This window comes from Rissa tridactyla, chromosome 6 (genome assembly GCF_028500815.1).
Source record: "Rissa tridactyla isolate bRisTri1 chromosome 6, bRisTri1.patW.cur.20221130, whole genome shotgun sequence".
NCBI classification, from domain to species: Eukaryota; Metazoa; Chordata; class Aves; order Charadriiformes; family Laridae; genus Rissa; species Rissa tridactyla.
This window is the reverse complement of record NC_071471.1, coordinates 37145581-37166021: the sequence shown is the minus strand read 5'-3', so window position 1 is coordinate 37166021 and position 20441 is coordinate 37145581. Positions and strand designations below refer to the sequence as shown.

The window sequence follows — 20441 nt, the reverse complement described above, 5'->3', positions numbered from 1 at the left end:
GCTTAGTTGACTTTAGCTGCCGTGTTCGATAGAGACGAGTTCAGGCTGGAGCGAGTGTGGAAAAAGGCTGCTAAACCAGCCTAGGCTTTTCAGTGAAAGGAGACCAAAAAAGAGCCAGGTCTGTCTTGCCTAGTGAAGCAAAAGCTTAAGATGCATGCGGTTACTTTCCTCTGTATTTATAGAAAGCCAACACCCAAGAGAGAGGAGAGCAATTTCAGCTGAAAGACAAGGTTTAGCAGATGACAGATGGATTGAAAACAGGAGCGAGCCAGGATTGGGAATGAAAGATATTCTCTAACCAGCAGAAGAGGAGGAGCGTGGCTGAATAGTGAATTACATCTGAGTGAGAGCTCGGTCAGCCTGTGTAAGGGATTGGGTGACGTTGCCAGATGCCGTCGGGACGATGTGACCACTCAGCCCCACGTTTCTGTGCCACCCACAAGCTCCAACTGCACCAGGTCACAGGGCGACGCTGCTGCACCCCGGGGAGTGCAGGCATGTCTGCTCGTTAGCTCACCAAACAAACGAGCTGGAGTAACACATGCAGATCAGTGAAAAGGCTTGATGAAAATCTCACTGGGAACGAGCTTAAAGCTAACGCGGTGAGGTGGAGGAGGAAATCCTGCCCACCCTGCCTGCAGTGGCTAGGGCAGTCTAAATGAGGATGTGTCTGCCAAAGCAGCTCCTGATTTTGGCCGGTGCAACCATTTAATTAAAGTAGCACTGAAAGGGAAGCCGGAAACTCAAGAAACAGGTTTTTAATCACTTGGACTTTGGTAGACAATCTCTATGCAAATCACGCCTGCAGCATCACCGCTGTTTGCATGGGTGTGTGTTCCTGTCCCTGCGGACGGACAGGGTGCAGGCAGAAACCTTGTGGGCTGCTGACACGTGTCACCTTGGCATCTGCAATTGGCCCTCAGAGGGGCGTTGAGTCTCTTCGCTTTAGTGGATTTGGGGCCCTCAGAGGCTTCACAGTGGTGGATGCCTCCTTGGGGTGCTGAGGAATGCACCCTGACATGGCAAAAACACGGGCATCACGCGTGGGGATGGGAGGTCCTGTCCATCAGTGTGGATTTTGCTGGTGGAATATGAATGTGGGATCCCCAAAAGTACAAGAGTCGAAGCAATTATCCGCTTTCCGGGGTGCCTCTACAGGTCTCCCAGCAGCTCACCCCACAGCCCAGGGGTGTCCAGGCTGCGTCCTGCTCGCTGCGGAGGAGGCAACGCACCTGGATGGGGGATGTTGGGTGTTAGTGGAGGTTCCTGCAGTTTTCCTATTTTCTCGGAGATTCCTGAGCGTAAAGGCCCTTCTGAAAACACCTTTGGTTTAGGGTTTGGGGTTTTTTTTGGTGGGGTTTGGTTGTTTCTTTGGTTTTTTTTGGTTTGCTCTTCCCGTACCACAGCAGAGCGGTGGACAGCCTTCAGCAGTCTGTCCCCAAGGCTCCTGTATGAAGACCCTTAGGGGGTATGGCCGGGCATTACCCCCCTCCGCCCCTTCCCTCCTCCTCCTCCTCCTCCTCCTCCTCCCCCCCCCAACCCTGCATGCCAAAAACAGCCCCGAGAGGGCTCCGTGCCGCCACATCCCTGGCCGGCCGGGGGACCGGGGCTGCGGGCGGGGCCGGGGAGGGCCGGAGGAGGAGGAGGAGGAGGAAGGGGAGGCGCCGGGCGGCGGCGCGGCCATCCTCGGGCGCCGCATCGCTGCGTGCGCGGAGCCGCCCGCTGCAGCCGGCAGGATGATCGCCGCCCAGCTCCTGGCCTACTACTTCACGGAGCTGAAGGAGGACCAGGTCAAAAAGGTAGATTGAAATCCCAGCCGGAAGGCTGCCAGACCGCTTTTTACATTTTTTTATATATATATATATATTTTTTTTTTTTTTCCTTCCTGCTGGTTTTTTTGCTTTGGCCCCGTAGCGACCCTGCTGCGGGAGAAAAGGGGATAAACCCCGTTTTTAAGCCCAGCCGGATGGTCCCCGCAACGCATCCCCGGTTGGGAGCGGAGCGGGGTCTCTCGGTGTCGGGCGCTGCTGGGCGCGGGTGATGCCCCGCTGCCGCTCAGGCCGCGGAAGCCCAGCGGGGCGAAGGATTTGCGTCCGCAGCGTGGGGCTTTGGCGATGAGGGTGGTGGTGATGGTGACCAGGCTTTTCCAGCATCCCTGGAGAGGGGACTTCCCCTTCTTCCCCAGGGTGCCTGTGGGCATCTGTCACTCCAGCACAGGGGTGATGAGCAGGTAGTTTTTGAATGATGTGTCACTGCAGCTTCTGAATTTACAGGAAGTAGTTGTCGGTTGTGCTTAAAAAGAAGAAGTATTTCGATGGGCGTCTTTTCTTTTCCTTTAGCGTTAGGCGACTGCTGCTGTATGTTGGTGCAGCCCTGGGATTTAGCACTGCCACAAAGGAAACGGGTGCAGAGCGCAGGATAAATAAAAACATGGCAGTTGGGTCCCGGCTGAACATATTGCAGAGCTGTAGGGAGCGGGGAGCCTGGGGCTAGGGATGCAGGGACACAAATTGGGAAAATAATTGCAAATATCGCCGAGTCGGGCTGACGTCAGGAAGCAGAGGCTTCCCCCCCGCCACCTCCTCCGGCGGTGCTGCGTGACCCACCTCGGCGCAGGGCTGAGCGCCTGCTGAAGGCATCCCGAGAATATTTTGGGGAAGCCTCAGCATCAGCAGGGCTGATTTGTAGTGGTCTCGGGGCTCGTCCCCGGCGGGAGGAGAGCATCTCTTCCCTTTGGGTGGCCGGCTGTGCCTGGGGAGACCTCGGCTCCTGTGTGTGGGTGACCCATCGTGCCCTGCTCAAGGCATGCTCACTCGTGCCCGCTCCTCTGTTGGATAAAACCCGAGACAGCACCACATATTTTCCACGTCTCCTTCCATGGTTTAGGTCTTTTGCTTTTTCCGCCCGGTGGTTCTCGCGAGGAGCTGAAGGCTGTGCGCAGCCTGCAGCTCCCTGCATCTTCCGTCCCCACGTACGCGGCTCTCCCTTTTCCCCAGGCCCCTTATTTTCCTTTTCCTGGAGGATTTGTAAGTGCTGCTGCTGGCGCCAGGCAGGCATGCCTGGGTAAGGCCTTCTCTGTTTTGCTGGGCCTGTTATATTTAGAAACCCAAGATAAGCAGAAGGGTGCACGCTGGCCGGGGAGCAGCAGAGAAGGGCTGTGTGGGGAAGGCGCAGTGGGAGCATACAGGCAAGGGGGGGGAAACTCTGTGGTGTTCCTGGGGGTTATTTATTGCAGGCTGGTTTGGCACCATGAGGCGGCTATTGTCTGACGGCCAGGGAGCTGTAAAGGATTCTTACGGCTCAATCTGGTTTTGTCATAAAAATAAAATAAAATAAAAAATCCAATTACAAAAAAAACCAAACCCCAAACCCACAAACAAAAACAGGCTCCTGGTTTGGGAGGATGTGAGACATCTTTTTCCTGTTTATATCCTTTTGGAACAGATATTGGGCCCCCTTGCTCTTGGCTGTCCTGCAGGGAGGGTTTCTGTGGCAGTCAGAGGCTCTGCCCCACTGCTCTGCTGCCCCATGGCTGCTGGGTGCCGGTGGGCTCCACTCCCTGGTTCCCTGAAGGGCAAAGGGGTTTGTGCTTCATTTCGGCATGCCGCTTATGGGAATACGTGCCTGCATGGCTTCATTTCAGGTCCCTCCCTCTCCTCTGCTTCCGGAAAAGCAGCACTTGCTGCTGGTACGTGTTTGCGGCCGGGGGGCTGCCGGCTGAGGCGTTGTCCCTGTTTGCCACTCTGCCCCCTGGGGCTCCTAGCCACGGCAGCTGCTCCGCTGCCTTGCTGGTCCATGGCAGCGATCGGCTCAGCATTTGGTGGCACATCCACCTTGAGGATGCTGCTGTGGATCGCAGGAGGGGTGGGAGAGGATTAAAAGTACCAACAAGGTGAATTTGGGAATGGATTTGTTACCAGGTCTCCGCTGCTCTGAGGTTGAACGTAATTCTTCCCTTGTGACCCTTTTCCTTCTTTTTTTTTTGGTTCCCATCCCTGCCATGGCACTGATGCTCAGCGTGGCCTTTCTATGGTGGGAACCCCCCGAGGGGCACAGATGGGACTGGTGGTTTCAGGCCCTCAGGATACCCTGGGTCTAAGAACTAGTGCTTCCCTACTGGTTTTGCTGGATTTTATACGCCCCTGAAGTTTGAGAGTAATTTTACTTTTTTTTTTTTCACCAAATTTGCAGTTTCTGGAACATTGTTTGAGATGAGTCGTGGCAAGCAGGGGGAATAGGCAGGGTGGATGTGTAGTGTTGAAGGTGTGGGTTGTTCATCGCAGGCTGGCAGCCCTGTGGCCCTGCAGCCCCTGCAATTTTCACGGGGCATTTTCCCATGAAATCACGTGTACGTGCACTTGCACGTGACCCTACTGTGCAGAAGCAAGCCAGCAATGTACGATGCCTTGTACTGTGTAAATACGCCTGAGGTTTTACTCCAAGCAGGATAAATTATCCGGGTGTTTTTGAAAACTTCTCTTCCTGGAATGTTTGTGGTCCTCTGGGGGGGCAGCAGCAGGAGCTCAGCAGCATCCTGGCTGTGACAAAGGACTTTGCACAACCCGAACCGGGGCCTCAGTTTCTCCAAAAAGGCGGACTCCCATCCTCAGGGATATTGGCGTCACGCAGCGTCCCTGGCGTCTGTGCCGCTGGCCCGTGCGCAGGGGAGCTTTTGTAAAACCGCCTTGGAGTACCTTTTGCTTCCAACAGGTTTGTACCTGCGGTAGCTGGCCCCAGCAAAGGGAGCCTCTAGGTGTTGCCTGGTTTCTGTCTGTCAGGGGGACAATGCCTTTTTGTCGTATTACCTGACAAAAGAAGAAAAAAAAATTGTGATCTAAGAGTGACACTTAAATAACGTTTAACCTTGAAGAGAACGTCATGAAATGGGGTGTAAAATGTAGCAACTGGCATCAAGTAGTAGTGGTGACCTGCCACTGTAAAGGCTTTTTAGGAACCAATCTGATAAATCATAAGTAAACACGAACAGTTTCAGCATGTCTAAACTACCTGTTTTAACGCGCCTGAGCTCCTGGTGCGTCTTCCTGACGCTGAAAGGAGCATGGAGTGTGATTAGCTCTGCGGAAGAATGTTTACATGCTGAAGGGTTTTCGTGCAAAGGCTGCGTCAGTAAAACAGGTGCTAATGATTTCTGAAATTGTTGCGGGAGTGCTCTGTTCCTGGATACCATTGACTGTTGTCAGTGTCCGGGGACCGAGGCGTGTTTTTAAGGAATGGCCTTTAGTGCTGCCTGTTTCATTATGCACTTGCAATTATTCACAACTTCCCGAGGAGGCTGCTGCAATTGCTGGAATTTCAGAAACTTCTTTTCCCCAAGGACAAAAAGAGTCTTTCCTATGTGACTAAGAAAAATTAGGTGCATATGTCTTGGATTATGAAATCCTATTTTAAAAAAATGGCTCACGGATTCTGTCTGGCTGGGTTTTTTTTAAGGAAAAAAACGAAGAAAAAGAGAAAAGTGATGGAGCTCTTGGAGTGCTCCCATGGTGGCACTCTGGGAAGATGCCCTTCCTCAGGGTGGGGGTGGGGTGGGGGGGTGGCTCTGAGATGGCAGCTTAAATAAAGGAGCGTTTTCTGCTCCTTGCCCGCATAACCGCCCGCCTGAAATTGCTTCTGCTCTCCGTCATCTCCCAGGAAGGGCTGGCACCCATCTCCCATGGGGCTGCAGCCATGGGAGCCTTGGTGGGTCTGCCCCCATCTCTGTCCCTGCTGGCCCCTCCACCGCTTTCCTTCGGATAAGGCTGAGATTTGCTTTCTGATCGGCTTTTATTGCGGGCAGAGCAGGGAGTTATTAAACCTCCATCCTGTAATCCAGCCACCAGTTCTCCCCCGCCCCCCCCAAAGTTATTTATGGCTATTTGCTGAGGTTTTGCCCTCAGAGTGCTGCCTGTGCTGCCAGCGCAGGAGAGCAGCGCTTTGCCCCTTGCAACGTAGCTGCCTGGGAGAAAAAAACCAAACTTCTCCTGCCTGGGAGGAAAAAAAACCTGTTTTTTTAAAAAAATTAAAAATTTTGGGAATTGTTAACACGCAGGAGTGATCTTGTTTCAAACCGAGGTTTAGTCCCCATCTCCCCCTCCCTCCCTCCCCCCCGCCGCCCCGTGAGTCTCAGCGGTGAAGATGGCCTCAACGTCATGATGCGACGGCAACGCAACGCGAGGCGATGCTCCCCGCGCGCAGGAGGGTCCAGCCCAATTATGTAAGGGCGCTGGCCGGCGCTCATTGGTTTCTTCACAGGAGGAAAAAGAGCCCTCCCTCCCGTTTTCCCCTCCATGCCGAGGGCAGCACGGGGGCAGAGGTGGGGGGAACGGGCTTGTCTGGTCCTGACGACGCAAATGCCAAAACCTGTGTTCACAGCGGGGCATTTTGCGGGGCTGGGGGATCCTTCATCCCTGTTTTTGGGAGGAGGATGTGGCAGCGGGGCTTTGTGGAGGGGTATTTTAATTGGACAGTGAACCCTGACTGTGCGAACGAGGTGTTAGCCTAGCTTTCACTGGGGGATTTGGGGAATTGGGCCTGAGTGGCTGCGTGGGCTGCTGAAAGCTCAGCCTTAATAAGAGGGCTCCCCCCTGCCTTTAAAAGGGAATAACCTGATGCTCTGACATCATTGGCTTGACACTCTCTGCTAAAAAAAACCCCAAACTATGGCAAGGTTTGCCACGGAGGAGAGACCTTTGTGCTCAGCCCGACACCAGTCTCTGCATTCATCCCCGCAGCGCTTGGGGCTGCAGAGAGGGTGCATCTCATCCAGGTTTTTGTTCTAGGAGTGAAATGACTCTGGTGACTGGCTCGCTGTGAGGGGGCTGTCAGCCCACCAGGGCGGCAGAGGCCACAACTGGGATGTGGGGATGTTGCCCTGGGGCCTTGCACTTGGCCTCTGTCACAGAGAACCTGGGCTCAGCTCTTCTTCTGCCCTTTAGCTACATGCCTGCACCGCCGCTCCACCGCTTCGTGGAGCAAATGCGTGGTGCATCATTTCATATTGCTGCACTTAGCGTCTGTCTGATGAGTCTTTTGCTCTTCCTATCCAAGCAACGGCACCGAACGCTTCACAGCTTGTGCAGCCTCCAGTGGTGGCCCCTGTGGTTCGGCTTGCCTGGTCCCCGGACTGGTGGCTCAGGATCAGACCGGGTAGCCACCCTCCACCCATGCCTTCCTCCCCCAGCTCTGTAAATGCTTGGTCACGGTGGGAGGGCGCCTGGCTCAGGGAGATACACTATCTTTGGTGCAGACCTCGACTACGTGTGGACAGAAGTACTTTCTGCAGAAGCAATTAAACTGGCGCTTGTTTTTACGGTCAGATTAGGGTTTAATTACATTTTGATTGTCTGCGTTTCCCTCGCGAATGGCATTATTCATCGCTTCCTGTCTCAAAGTCCCCAGTATATGGAGCATTTGCAAACACACGTTTCACGTGGGCTGTTTTATGGGGGCATTGGTCCTGTTAGGATGTAACGCCAGCTGAGAGATGAGCTGCTCTCAAGGCACGTGGCTCTCAAGAAACGCGGGTGGCCTTGTCACAGAGATGGCCTGGGGTTTAAAATGAGGTGACTTTTCCAGTTTTGCTGAGGACAGAAAACATGGGCAGGGTGTTATTTTCTTGGTCCTGCTAAGCTGGAAGCAAAAGTGATCCCAAAGGTGTGGCTTCGGTCTGAGCTGTTTGCAGAGCCAAATTTCCAAGGCAGATAATGAAACAAGGCAAGAACAGACTGGCAGCTGAGGTAAAAGGGGTGGGACGTGTGTTTAGCAAGAACCCCCCAAGGCCAAGATGTATTTTTGAGGCATCAAAGCATCTCTCACTCTTCCTGATGATGAAGATGCGCGTAATATTACGGAAAACAACACTATTGGAAAACTGGAACTGCCTCCTTTTTCCAGGGAGGTAAAGAAAGTTCCTGTCTTGGGAAGCCACAAGGGAGAAGTCAACAACTTTCAATTTGATGTTTTACCTTGAGGAGGAAGATGCTACCTGCCCGCAGCCGAGTTCTGCCTCTCCTGGCCCTCTGGTTGTGATAACTTTGGAGTGGGACAGGGAAAATGGTCTGTTACACAGAAGGGCTTTTCTCAGCCCCAAAACCGCTGTGGCAAGTCCTTCGCAGGGAAAGACTTTAAATACAAGGCACCTCTGTGGACTGCAGCAACACCCACGTCACCCCAGTGGGGACAAGGCGCTAAAAGAGGGATTTTTACCTTCAGCCGTTCAGCTCATGGGCAGTCAGCAGAGCTGAGAAATGGGACGAGGGCTGGACGTAGCGGTGCGAGGCTGTGGGCAAACTGTTCTGGGAGGAAAAGAGGGGGCAGTGATGTGGGACTGAGTCTTGCCTTGGGAAGGCAGTAAGATGGGGTGGGCCTCAGCTCACTTGCCACATTTTCCTTGATTTTGAGTCAAAAGACAAGGGCACGAAGTGTACGGCTGTGTTGTCAGCTTGGCCAGAGCCCGGGGGCCAAGCTGGGGCTATACACTATTCTTGCAATGAGAGGTGTAGCCCCACGTGGGCACCTCAGGGCAGTCTTTCACTCCGCGGTGGTGTTTGTCTTTTTCCCCAGATTGATAAATACCTTTACGCCATGCGGCTCTCTGACGAAACGCTGATAGACATTATGGCTCGCTTCAGGAGAGAGATGAAGAACGGCCTCTCCAGAGATTTTAACCCAACAGCTACAGTGAAGATGCTTCCGACATTTGTGAGGTCCATTCCTGATGGTTCAGGTAAGGAGCTGAGTATTTGTTTTCCGTATTAAACAAGGTGCACTTGTTTAGAAATTCACCAAAACCAAGAGCAACTTGCTTTCTGACAAGCCCAGGCAACGTTTCAAAGACAGCCTCCCCTTTGTGTGCCGGTCTGATCCCACAGGTGATGCAGGATTTTGTGTTTCCTGTGTCAAACCCGCCTTGATGCCAAAGGAAGAGCCCTTCCTAGCAGTCATTCCAGCAACAGTCAATACATCTATGCTGAGATTAGTCTGCCAACAATCAATACTTTATATAGGAAGATTTTTGATTTATGCAATTCATATTCATGTGATCCAGAGTCTTAACAAGTACAGTGCCTTTTAATCACCTGTTCTTTGACGCAACATCGCTTCTCTCCCTTATTTTTCCCCAGTGGGAATGTGAACCCTTATATGCTGAACTTGAGTTTCCTGACACTCGTTTTGCGTTTCGTAGCTACCTCTTGCAGGCTGTGCTAGGGCAAACTTGCAGAACTCAAGGAGGCTGCAGCGTGTGGCTCCAAAGCTGCTGCTTGGGTGTACTGAGCTTTTTTACACCCAGAGGTAGGACTCGGTTTTTCCGTGCTCGCTGTACCTGATAAAAGCGGCACGGAGAGCTATCAGAGAGCAAAAAGATGTTGCGTTGGTATTTGAAACCAAGATTGCCCCTTTTACTTATTTTAGTGTTTATAAAAAAATAATTACTATATATAGAGTACATAAATGTGTTTATAAACAGTATATAATAGTGTTTATTATTCAGTGGTGACACTGGATTTCCTTCTCGTGTAGCATTGGTTGGTTAACTGTAGTTTGGTGCCTACCACCAATTATGTCCCTGTGTGCAGAAATTGCACAGTTGCAACAACTGCATAATGCGGTTACCTGTTTTGAGGCTTTTTTGAGTTAAAAATCAAGAATTTATTGGGGGAAAGAACGTGAAGCCGGGTGCTTTGTGTTACTTGGTGCTGTCTGGCAGGTGGAAATCTTTGATAGTTCTGCTTTGCTGTTGCTTTCCGCCACCTTAAGCTTTTTAGTTGAAATGTGATTCTCCGTCTAAAAAAAATGAAAGGGAGAACAAGCTTGAATCCTGTGTTTCCCTTAATTTAGCGCTCCTGGCTGTTATGTTGAAATGTTGTGTTGAAATTTGCAGCCTGTTGAGAAAGCCAGAAGCTGCCCACACACAGCGGGGTCACAGGCAGAGGTTGCTCTGAGGGTTTGCAGGTGAGGTGGCTTAGGAGATTTTGCGTGGAATCCCAGCATTTTTACTGACCCCAAAATCCCCGTTTTTTCCATCCTGCATGTTTGAGTTCAGTTGAATACAGACCTGTCCCCAGGACCTTGCTCTTGTCAGGCACTGCAGGTTTGCAAATCTGAGCTGCTTGCGGCGAGTCAAATAATTTTGCGAATTGTTCCGTGGCACAAACTGGGGAGATGCAATATGGCAAGGGGAAAAGCGGATCTGGCCAGGAGAGGCGAGAGAGATTGCTGGATGCCGCTGGGACCGAGCGTGAGCCAGAGTGGTGGGTGACCCTGGTCGGAGCGTATGCCTGTCTGTCAAGGCTTTCATTTCAGATCACGCATTACACGCCTACTTAAAAAAGCAACCCCGTGTGGTGTGCGCGGGGTGCTCGGTTCTTGATCGTGTGCCCACTTGGCTCCTGCCGGCCTCTCTGGGTCTGTGCAGCATGGATGAGAGCAAGGCAGTGCTCTGCCCGGGGCAATTCCTGTATAGCACCATAATCGTCTGTATGTACGTGCTGCAAGTGTCTCTTTGGATGGCTGTTGGAAATGCAGGCAAAACCATGCCATCATTTGCCTAGGAAAGGCATGTTCTGACCCCAGGTATGAGCAATATTTGCTGTGGGTGAGTGTCGTGGCATTTCTTTCCCTGACTCACCTGCATGTGCCTGCTACGTCTGGCTCAGAGGATCCTGCAAGGCTCTGGGGGGGCCCTCGCGGACGTGTCCGCGTTGCTGTGCCCAAAACATGGGTTCGGCTCCTGGCCGACAGCAGTTTCTGCCTTCAGCTGTCCCTCCGTAAAAGCCAGAGGCTGAAAGCCTGCCCTTTTCTCTCGCCCCTCTCCGATTACTGCCTTGTAAGCTCTTTCCTCTGAGTCTGGTTATTATTATGAGAGCTGACTGTTCAGGAAAATACTGTTGTTTAGTTTCAGACCTGTGCTTGTGTAGTTTATTAACAAGGAGCTATTGAGTGATAATTTTAGAGACTCTGGAGATGTTGCTGTTAGCAAGGTTTTTTTGCTTCGTTCAGAGTTGCTTAATTTACGAAAGCCACAAGTTTCTTTTTTGTCCAGAGTGCCCAGAACGGTATCTCAAGCTAATCCAAAATGCTTTCAAAGGATCTTCCTAGATTAATTTATAGCAAGTTTGATTGCATCTTGGTGTTATAAAGCATAGTTTAAGTGCTGCTTGGTTTAATTCACATTTGGGTTAATTTAAAACTTGGGTTTAATTCCTGAAATACACTGAAAGAAAACTGCTACTTTGCGTACAGAAAGCTTTGCATTCTAATCCAGAGTTCATTCTTTTTTTAACTGAAAAGGATAATTCTTAATAAATTTTGTCTTGCGATGAGCTTGATCGTGCTGAAAATCAAACAAGCTAATCTGTTAATTTACTGCCAGGGAAGATATTTCTGAAGTGCAGTATTTGTTTGAGGTATGTACCAAGGTGCGTTTAGGCTTGAAAAAGGGCCATCTGGTCCAGTGTTGATTTTTCCATTATTTATTGGAGGTAATGGTTTGCATTCGACAAGTGATACTCGGATGATAAAGCTTATTCCAGTGTTTGGCTTAATGAGACACTTGTGATAGGTGTTTTGCTTTCGGTCTTGTGGTGAAGGGGGTTATGAATTACAGAATTTGTTATGCTGAACCCGACAAAGGGAACTGCATCTACAGGTTGGGTATGTTCACGTTTTAAATAACATTCGTATTGGAACAAAGCGACGTTTAAAGTGATGCTGCTCAGAAACAGGCAGGGAAGCGCTGCTAGATCTGTATTTCGGCAAACTCGGAGTTTCCCCATGTCTCACCCAGCAAGAAGGAAAAGTTGCATTGCCGTGCAGTAAAATTAGGAGGATTGTTAGTTGGGGGCTCCCACTGTCATTTAGCTACGTTTTTCTGTACGGAGGTTCTCTGTGATTTCTTGCGTGACCGCGTTTTGTTTCTGTATTACACTGCAACCTTGAAAAACCATAAGGGCTTTTGCGGCGTCTTTGCCTCTCTTAGGCTGTTCCTGCTAGAGCTCCTGCCCTGAGGGGTGCCCTGTGCAGCTCACGGCCTTTTCTGAGCAGGATGGGGCTCCTGGTGGTGCTTGGGGTAGTGAGGAGGAGCAGCTCACTAAGCCAGGCTTCAGGAGTTTTTGTCTGAGATTGGGCAGGGTAACCTCAGGGGTAAGTCTGGGTCTGGAAGTCCTTGTGGATTAATTGCGTACCCGATACTTTGGTGATAGTGTGGGGTCGGAGAGCTCTGAGAGTTGAGTTGAAGTTTGAGGTCTTCCCAACCGCTAGAGGTCTTTCCACGTTGAATTTAAGTAGAAATGGAAAAATGGCGATGTTGGGAATGGCCTTCCCAAAGTCATACTTTAAGGTTGGAAGGCAGAATGAAAAGAGGCCAGAGAGCCACAGGATGGGACTGGCAATACGCATCGCTGGAGAGGCAGCTTGTTCTGATGTGGCCTTGGGGCACTTCTGACACCGCAGAAAAGCACAAATCGATGAGAAAACTGGGGTGAGAAAGCGCCATGCGCCTCTGCTTCACTGCCCTCCGAGCAGCCCCGGGGATGCTGTGCGCAGACAGGGATGCTTGCACAGAGCCTCGGCAATTAACTTCAGCCTAGGCACGCTCTCCTGTGTGATAAGGTGTGCGTGCTGCTTCCCTGAACGTTACCTTTTTGCAGACTTTAACGATCACGGTCTTTGTTTGCACCCTCTTTGATAAGGTGAGATAGCATAAGCCGTTCAGTCAAATATGTTTATTTGCCTTGCTCTCCAGGGGGTGCTGGAAGTGTCATTCCTCAGATAGCCAGAACACGCGATCCTGATGCCTGACTTGCACCCTGTGCAGGTGGAGGTGGGGAGGTAGTGGATGTGGCTTCAGACCTTGAAATCCATATCCCTCTCTACCACAGAGGGACACGGAGGTATCCTAACTCTTTCCCTGGCTCCCAGGGAGTTATTTAGGAGCTCTGTGCAAGGGATGGTAACTTCTGAATAACTCCTACAGCAGTGCAGGGCCGCCTTGTGATTTTTCGCTGCAGTTTTTCTGACTTCTGTTACCTGACTGCAGTTTGCTGTGAATCTCAGCTTCAGGGGGTGAAATAATGTGTGTAATTTGTTGATTTTAGGGTAGTGCACAATCCAGCCACCATTCACTGTTATTTGCCAAAATGACACAGGTTCATTTACAGCAAAAGACTGCTCATCAGTGGTCTGGCATCCCTTCATTGCACTGTCTCTGTTTTCAACATCTTTTTGGCTTTCTCCTGAGATCTTTGCTCTGACAGCTTCATCGTGAGATCTGGATACAGGCTGCCCACTGTTAGTCCATTCTTTTTGGATAAACCCCCACTGCAGTTGCCTGTGTACCAATGGTGGTTGACGTTGCCATTGCACCAACTTCATGTTAAATTGCAGGGAATCAGGTTGACAGACGCCCTGCAGCTAGAACTTCCTTGCTGTAGGCACTGGGCGTTTGCCTATGCATTATACTTAACACAGCTTGATGTTTCCCAGATTTGTGTTGTGTATGTTTTTTAATTGCTTGTGTCTTGTTTTCCACATAGAGAAAGGAGATTTCATTGCACTGGATCTTGGTGGTTCTTATTTCCGAATTCTCCGGGTGAAGGTATCGCATGAAAAAAAGCAGACCGTACAAATGGAGAGCGAAATTTATAATACGCCCGAAGATATCATGCATGGCAGTGGAACACGGGTAAGCACCCTCTTCCTTAGGATGTCTCTCTAAAGATTAGCTGCTTTCATGGTGCCATTTCAGAAAAACACGACAAGAATGACCTTAGCATCTTAACAGTCGCACCTCCAGTGTGCACGGACTCAACTACAGCTCTTTGTTGATACTGAAAATAAATAAACAGTAGTTAGCGTAATAGAGCATGCATGAGTGCTGCAAATCTGCTGTCATTGTGTAGCAGAGTTTGGCTGACTTAGGGGAAAAAAGGCCTAGGAGTAAAAATTCTGACTTTTATAGTAAAGTTACTTTCCACGGATAGGAACGGAGAGCAGGAAAACAACTTAGTCTTTGTAAGCTATGAGCATGGCCAACCCTGCAATTGTAGTGTTAGATGAGGGATAGAAATACCCATGACAGCCACATATCTGTCCTGGCAGTCTGAGCAACTCAGCATTCGTGAAAAGTACAAGTACATTAGAAAAATTACAGGAAGCTGACAGACTGTTTTGGCACAACTTCAACTTAATTTTTGCTGAATAAATGATAGAGGTTTGTTTTTTTTTTAAGTCTCCCATGTTCCAAAAAATAGAAAAAAGTTTGGATCCATTTACTTGGATTTCAAATTGGGATTTTTGGAAGAATTTCTTTTCTTTTTATGATCAGGAAGTTGATTGCAATGAATATTTTACTGACAGATTTGTCTCCATGCCAGTGTAAGACAAAGCAGGTAATTTTCATCATTGGAAAAAGCAAGTTTTTTACACTTTTTACTAGAATGAGGTGCCATTTAGCAGTATGAGAGACCTGTGGGAAACTTATAGCTTGTTTCAGAAGAATAAATAAAAGAGGAAAAAAAGAAAAACTGTGCAAACAATATTTCTACCCTTAATATATTTTCTGTAGTCAACTTGAATACCCTTAACATATGTATCTAATAACTGCTGCTGCATTCTTATGCAATAGTGAGTGTAAGAGCATCTCTCCTATGAAGACAGGCTGAGAGGGTTGGGGTTGTTCAGCCTGGAGAAGAGAAGGCTCCGGGGAGACCCTATCGCCCCTTCCAGCACCTAAAGGGGCTACAGGAAAGATGGGGAGGGACTCTTGAAAAGGGCCTGTTGTGATAGGACAAGGGGTGATGGTGTTAAACTAAAAGAGGGTAGATTTAGATTAGATATTAGGAAGAAACTGTTTGCTGTGAGGGTGGTGAGCCCCTGGCCCAGGTTGCCCAGAGAAGCTGTGGCTGCCCCATCCCTGGAGGTGTTCAAGGCCAGGTTGGACGGGGCTTGGAGCAACCTGGTCTGGTGGGAGGTGTCCCTGCCCAGGGCAGGGGGGTTGGAACTAGATGGTCTTGAAGATCCCTTCCAACCCAAACCGTGATTCTATGATAAACTGTTCTATGATCATGGCTTATAAGTAGCTCCGATATAAGCATTGCTGTGGTATCTGAATCACAGCAATAAAATACCTTTCTTGTAAAGACTTTTGCCAACATTATTACTTTATCTGGCCAAAAGGGCTTTCCCTTTCTGGCAAAAAGCAGCTTTCCCACAGAACGGTTTTGGAGGGGAGCTGAGCTGAGCTGCCTGTTGCTGGTGGAGGGAGGCAGGGGGTCGGGTGGGCTGTCTGGAGGCAGGTTTGGAGTCTTGTTGTTTGTCCATCGACAAGGGTTGTCGGGAGCTGGAGACCCACAAACAGCAGGGTTGCCCACACGTGTCTGTCCCGGGAAGGCAAGGTGGGCTGACTTAAAGGTGAGACTCAATGGAGACAGGGTAAAGGTAGTAAGGAGAACCCAGGGAAGGAGACATCAGGCCTGCATTTTTTCCAGGGCTTTGTTGCGTTTATGTTTTAATTTTTAAGTATCCGAAGGCCATTTGGCTGTCGGGAACCAGCAGCATGGAGCTCAGACTGACAGGCTTTGCCAGGCTTCCACTGAGCCTGGGGGGACAGTCGCTTTGGGTATTTAAGTACCAGGAAAAGAAGAGGAGAACCGGAATCATCATCAGAACTGCATCTGGGTTCGGAGTTGCCCCATGACAATACCCAGCCATGACTAAAACGCTTGTTGTGAGACTTCACAGGGAAGCATGGGGGATGCCCGGGAGCTGCGCAGGCAGGTGATGATTTGGTGCTTATGACTGATGCATACGGTTGAGGTTCTCTGAAATCTCTGAGCCAGATTAGTGGAATGCTTGGACTGAACTGCCGGCGGGAGGTAGGCTGCTAATATGTTTTTCAGCAAGCTGTGTCATTAACTTCAGTGAGTTATACTCTTAAAGCCTAATATATAATCAGGTTATTGAAGGAATTGTGATTTATGGCTTCATGCCTCACTAGCAGGGTTTGTTTTGATATTTTCTAGTTCATTGCATTCAAACGTCTGTTTTTGCCCATCTATCGGGCATGGGCTGACAGCTTTGCCAGTCAGAGACGGTTCCCTGTCAAAGTCAAGAGCAAAATTCCTTGACTTCATCAGTGTAATAGCAGGTCTAAAATTTGTAAGAAGCCTGTTTTCCGTGTCAGCTCAGCAAATGGGAGTGTGCCTGAGGCTTGATTTTGGCGCTGCTTTTTGTGTTCTGCCTCCACTGGAGGTAGGTTGTGCAGGTTCTCCGAACCTGAAGCTGTGGTTTCCTTGCTCGTTACATCTTCCCTGTTCAGGGGCTTGAGCTTGAGCTCAGATCTGCAGTTGCTCGCCAAAGTCTGCTGGCTGCCAGCCAAATGCGTCCTTGTGGAGACTCCTTGGAGCCCGACCTGAGCAGGCAACTTCACGGCCAGAGGAAGTAATGAAGCCCAATATCACATTGCTCAGTGTCTCGTGGTTGCGTAGCTTCAGGTCTATAAAGGTGTAAAATCTGACTGGTCATTTCCTCTTGGCAGTGGCATTTGCACTGTCTATCTCTTTGACATTTGATAAGCTATTGGGCTCGTACTGTTCCCTACCGTACACCTGTGGGTGGATGGGAATTTAGGTTTTTCCTCAATTCGCCTGCCCTACTTTAGTGAAATCCACATGCCTCTACTGTCGTGTGCAAGTTATTTGGCATTTGTAAGGTTTGGATGTTAATCTGGGCACTGGCACATACAGATGCTTCCTCCAGTCTCCTTAGGAAAAATCTTACGACCATCAACGGTAGCAAAATCAAATAAATGCCCCCTCTTTTTCTTTTTTCCTTTTGAGTAACGCCTCCCCTCTGTGCTTTATTAAAAACAGTAGCACAGCCAGACCGTGCACCACTGACTACACACTGCTACTGTGGTGTCAAGAACCTGGCTAATAGTTAACCGCATTTGCGGGACAGGTTCCGGTTGCGTGCCCCGCTGCCAGCCTGGAGCCCTAACGCCTCACGGCGTGCATTGCTTGCAGCGAGCATGCCGCGACAGCTCACGGAGGCGAGCTTCGGCACGTCTGGAGTTCATTGGGAATGCCCAGGGATTTTTGTAGCAAAATCTACAGTCAATATTTCTGCTTCCTGCTCTCTGAATTCCTGCGGGGTTTGAGGTTGGCCGCTGGTTATCGTTTGTAATCCTGGGAGCAGTTGAAAGTTTAGTAGGATTGAGTATTTAGTGTTGAGGGATGTCTCCTTTAACATTTAGCAAGATACTTTCGCATGGAAAGAATAATAAAAACGTGCGCTCCTGTTATTTCTGTGTTTCCCATGGAGAAGTTGCCATATTTTATTACTTAACTGTATTTCTTCTTTTCATAACTCCTTTTTCTTTCCCCCTCATCTGGACAGCTGAAAGTAGTCTTACAGGAGCGCAGCAGCGTGGGTTGCTTTCCCATGCTGTTTCACTGCCTGCGCTCGGTGAAATGGCCTTGATTTGCCTGGGACAATGAATGGCAACTTTTTCCCTGGAAACTACTGTACTTCTGCTTAATCAAATCTGACTCCATTTTAGGGAGTGAGTTCAAGGTCTTCTGTTCAATTGGAATGTTACAGATACCGCTTCTCGGTCTGCTTCGAACGGCGAATATTCCTCTTCATTTTTTGTAATTGCTGCAGCCTGTCTATAGTGCTTTCCCATCTCTCCAAGGCTCTGTAAATTGTTCTTAATAAAGCCGTGCAGGCTAATTGCAACCAACAGATATCTTTTTGTACTCCCTCCCTATTATCCTTGATCTTCTGGGCAGTTTTCCTGGCCTTATCCCACCAGTGCTGCAGATAGGGATGTGGGTTTTTGGTTTGTTTTTTTTTTTTTTTTCCAGGGAGTTAAAATGTGAAGCACAGTTATCTTCTGGGGCAGGTGATGACTTGTTAATAGGTTTGACATCCATTTCTGGTATGGGTCAGTTCAAGGCATGTCTGGCTTTTTGGTCCTGCTAGATACAAATGCATATTTCTGTTGCTTCAATCACCAAGGCTTGATTTTGGCTGTGAGCGTTGCAAATCTCCCTGAGGGGCTTTCCAAATAGTTTGGTGGGAGAGACATCCCTTGCCTTCGAGCCCCTGCACTCCCTGGCGTGCCTGGCACCTGGCCCGGCTGTCGGGCACACATGGCACCATTGTCGCAGGGCACCGCCGAGGGATGCCATTGGGGTGGCTGGGTGGGAATTGGTACCTGCAGGCTGCCTGCATAGTTCAGCATTATAAAAAAAAATGCAGAAAACGTTGCCATTTCAGGTTGTTTCTCAGAACATGTGAAATATTTAGAAAAATCCCCTGGGTCTCCTTTTTGTTTGCTTGTTGTGTGCTTTAGGAATAGGTTTGAGTTTCTGTCCTTTTGGGTGGCTTCTGCAAAGTGCTGGCTCTCTTGGTCTCAGCAGTGCTTGAGTGAAGCAGATGTTGATCTTCTCTGCATAGCTGTAGGAGTGCTCAACCTCATGTGGGGCTGGATCCCAAATGCTCTTTTGAGATGCTCCTTCCTGTCAGTGAAAGGTTAGAAGAAGATTTTTGTTCTCATCAAATGTTAAGTAGAAGGGTTATGGCAGGCTTAAGAGACACATGCTGATTGTTTCAGGAAAAGCATTTTTATATGGGTGTAAAAGATTCCATGCAGAATTAGATGCATAAAAGGACAATGTATTTCATAATTTATTAATTATTGCCTGAGAGTATTTTCATAGCTATGTCATTTATATATCTTTAAAAATTTGGAGCAGATGTTTTCCCCTTTCCCCTCACCCCATACGGTTTTCATACGCTGCTGGAAATATCTTCTCCCTGAAACTGTATCTCTAATCATGGTGGTTTTACACTTTTTATTTTCTTACAGCTTTTTGATCATGTTGCTGAATGCCTGGGAGACTTCATGGAGAAACAACAAATCAAAGACAAGAAATTGCCAGTAGGGTTTACGTTTTCTTTCCCATGTCGACAATCCAAGCTAGATGAGGTAAGAAGATTTCACAATTTTCTTAATATGCAGAAGAGCTACCGTGTTGCGAAAATGCTGCTATGAAAGCAGTGTCCCAGACAGGTCTCATTTTTGGGATAAATGAGTGCTTTATATTTCACTGTCAGATTTCATTTTTGTGTTTATGTTTCTGTCTGAAAGACCTGGTTAACAGATGAGGAAGAGCCAACCAATGTTTCATTCTGCCTCTGCCTGAGCTCCTCCGTATTATGGTTTATTGTGTGAACACGGCAGGGGTTTTGCCTGCCTCCTGTGCGGCCTTTTCCGCCTCTCCATGGGGCATAACTGGGAAGGACCCAGCCCAACAATGTTTGCTCAGATTTTGCTGAACTTCACGGTTTTGCCGAACATGCTGATGGAGATCAGGATCTCCCTCCTGAGCAGCAGTGCTGAGCTGTGCCGCTGGCACCTGGAAGCGACGTGCTTAAAAAAGGGATGGAAATAACCAGCATTGTATGAAGTGACTGGTGAGATCCCCGTGGCAAGGATGCTATGATATTTTCTTCCTTTTTGCTCATTATATCACAAATGACTTGGCAGTGTCCTGGTACAGCGTTGCTGTGGCACTGGCGTAGCAAATTAACGCAGGAAAGTTAAATCCGCACAAAACGCCAAGAGGTTGCAGTGTTAAAACGCGACCTCCTTTTCTAGCTTGCAGGTCTCTAGGTTAGCCTGGTGCGACAGCTCCCCAGGTGTTGGTGCTGAGGAGGGCCAGGCGAGACACGGTTTTTATTACATTTCATACTTTTTGAGCAAGCTGAGAGCTGAAACCAAGGGGGCTTACTAACTCAGGGTCTGAATGTAGCTGAGAACGAGAGAGCTGCCTTTTTCTCAATCAGTTGAGAAGAGATGAGTTGATTTTGGTGCGGCTTTCCAGTCTGGGCAGGCAGGTAGTGTGTGGGATGGGCTGGGGACACCTGTAGAGACATGGGGATGAGCAGTGGCAGAGTGGACTTTCTTTCTGAGAGGTTTTGTGGTATTTTGGGCATTTGAAAAATATGTTCTCTTGGGATTCTGCGGGACAGATTTGTTCCTGGATTGCTGCTCCTGCAGGGCTGTGCTTGCCGGAGTGCTGGTTTCTCATGCTTGGTGAGCAGAAGGAGGCAGAGGGTCCCTGGTTTTTCCGAGAGTGACGAGGTGGCCACTGTGTGGTTGGGTCCCGCTCAACCCTGCTGCACTCCAAGGACTCTTCCCTGTGTGCCGAGGCCTTGCTGGAGAAGAAAAAATCTTCCTGGCACAAGTGGCTGCTCACACTGAGAAGAGCCGCTCTTTGCCAGCGTGGTTTGACCCGTTTCCTGAATGATAAAAGTTCCGTGGACCGAGGGGCCTTTTTGACCATTAAAGCTATGCCCACAGAGTGGGCTTGGCCCATGGTTTTCCTGCGCAGCAGCACAGGGCTTTGCTGGATTTCAAAATGACGCTAATGAGG

The 20441-nt window shown here is 49.3% G+C and overlaps 1 protein-coding gene across 2 annotated transcripts in view; it reads left to right on the top strand.

Annotated features, from left to right (window-relative positions):
• Positions 1-1661: 1661 nt before the first annotated feature.
• The window catches only part of LOC128910809 (hexokinase-1), a 39129-nt gene continuing 20349 nt past the window's right edge, over positions 1662-20441 (top strand). The window contains exons 1-4 of one of the 2 annotated variants that reach the window (XM_054204590.1): positions 1662-1799; positions 8563-8725; positions 13533-13681; positions 18872-18991. In XM_054204590.1, coding sequence (XP_054060565.1) covers positions 1737-1799; positions 8563-8725; positions 13533-13681; positions 18872-18991 — 495 coding nt within the window. In that variant the 5' untranslated portion in view covers positions 1662-1736. Of the gene's footprint in view, positions 1800-8562; positions 8726-10417; positions 10573-13532; positions 13682-18871; positions 18992-20441 lie in introns of those variants that run through there. The other variant, XM_054204591.1, reaches the window with a different exon arrangement.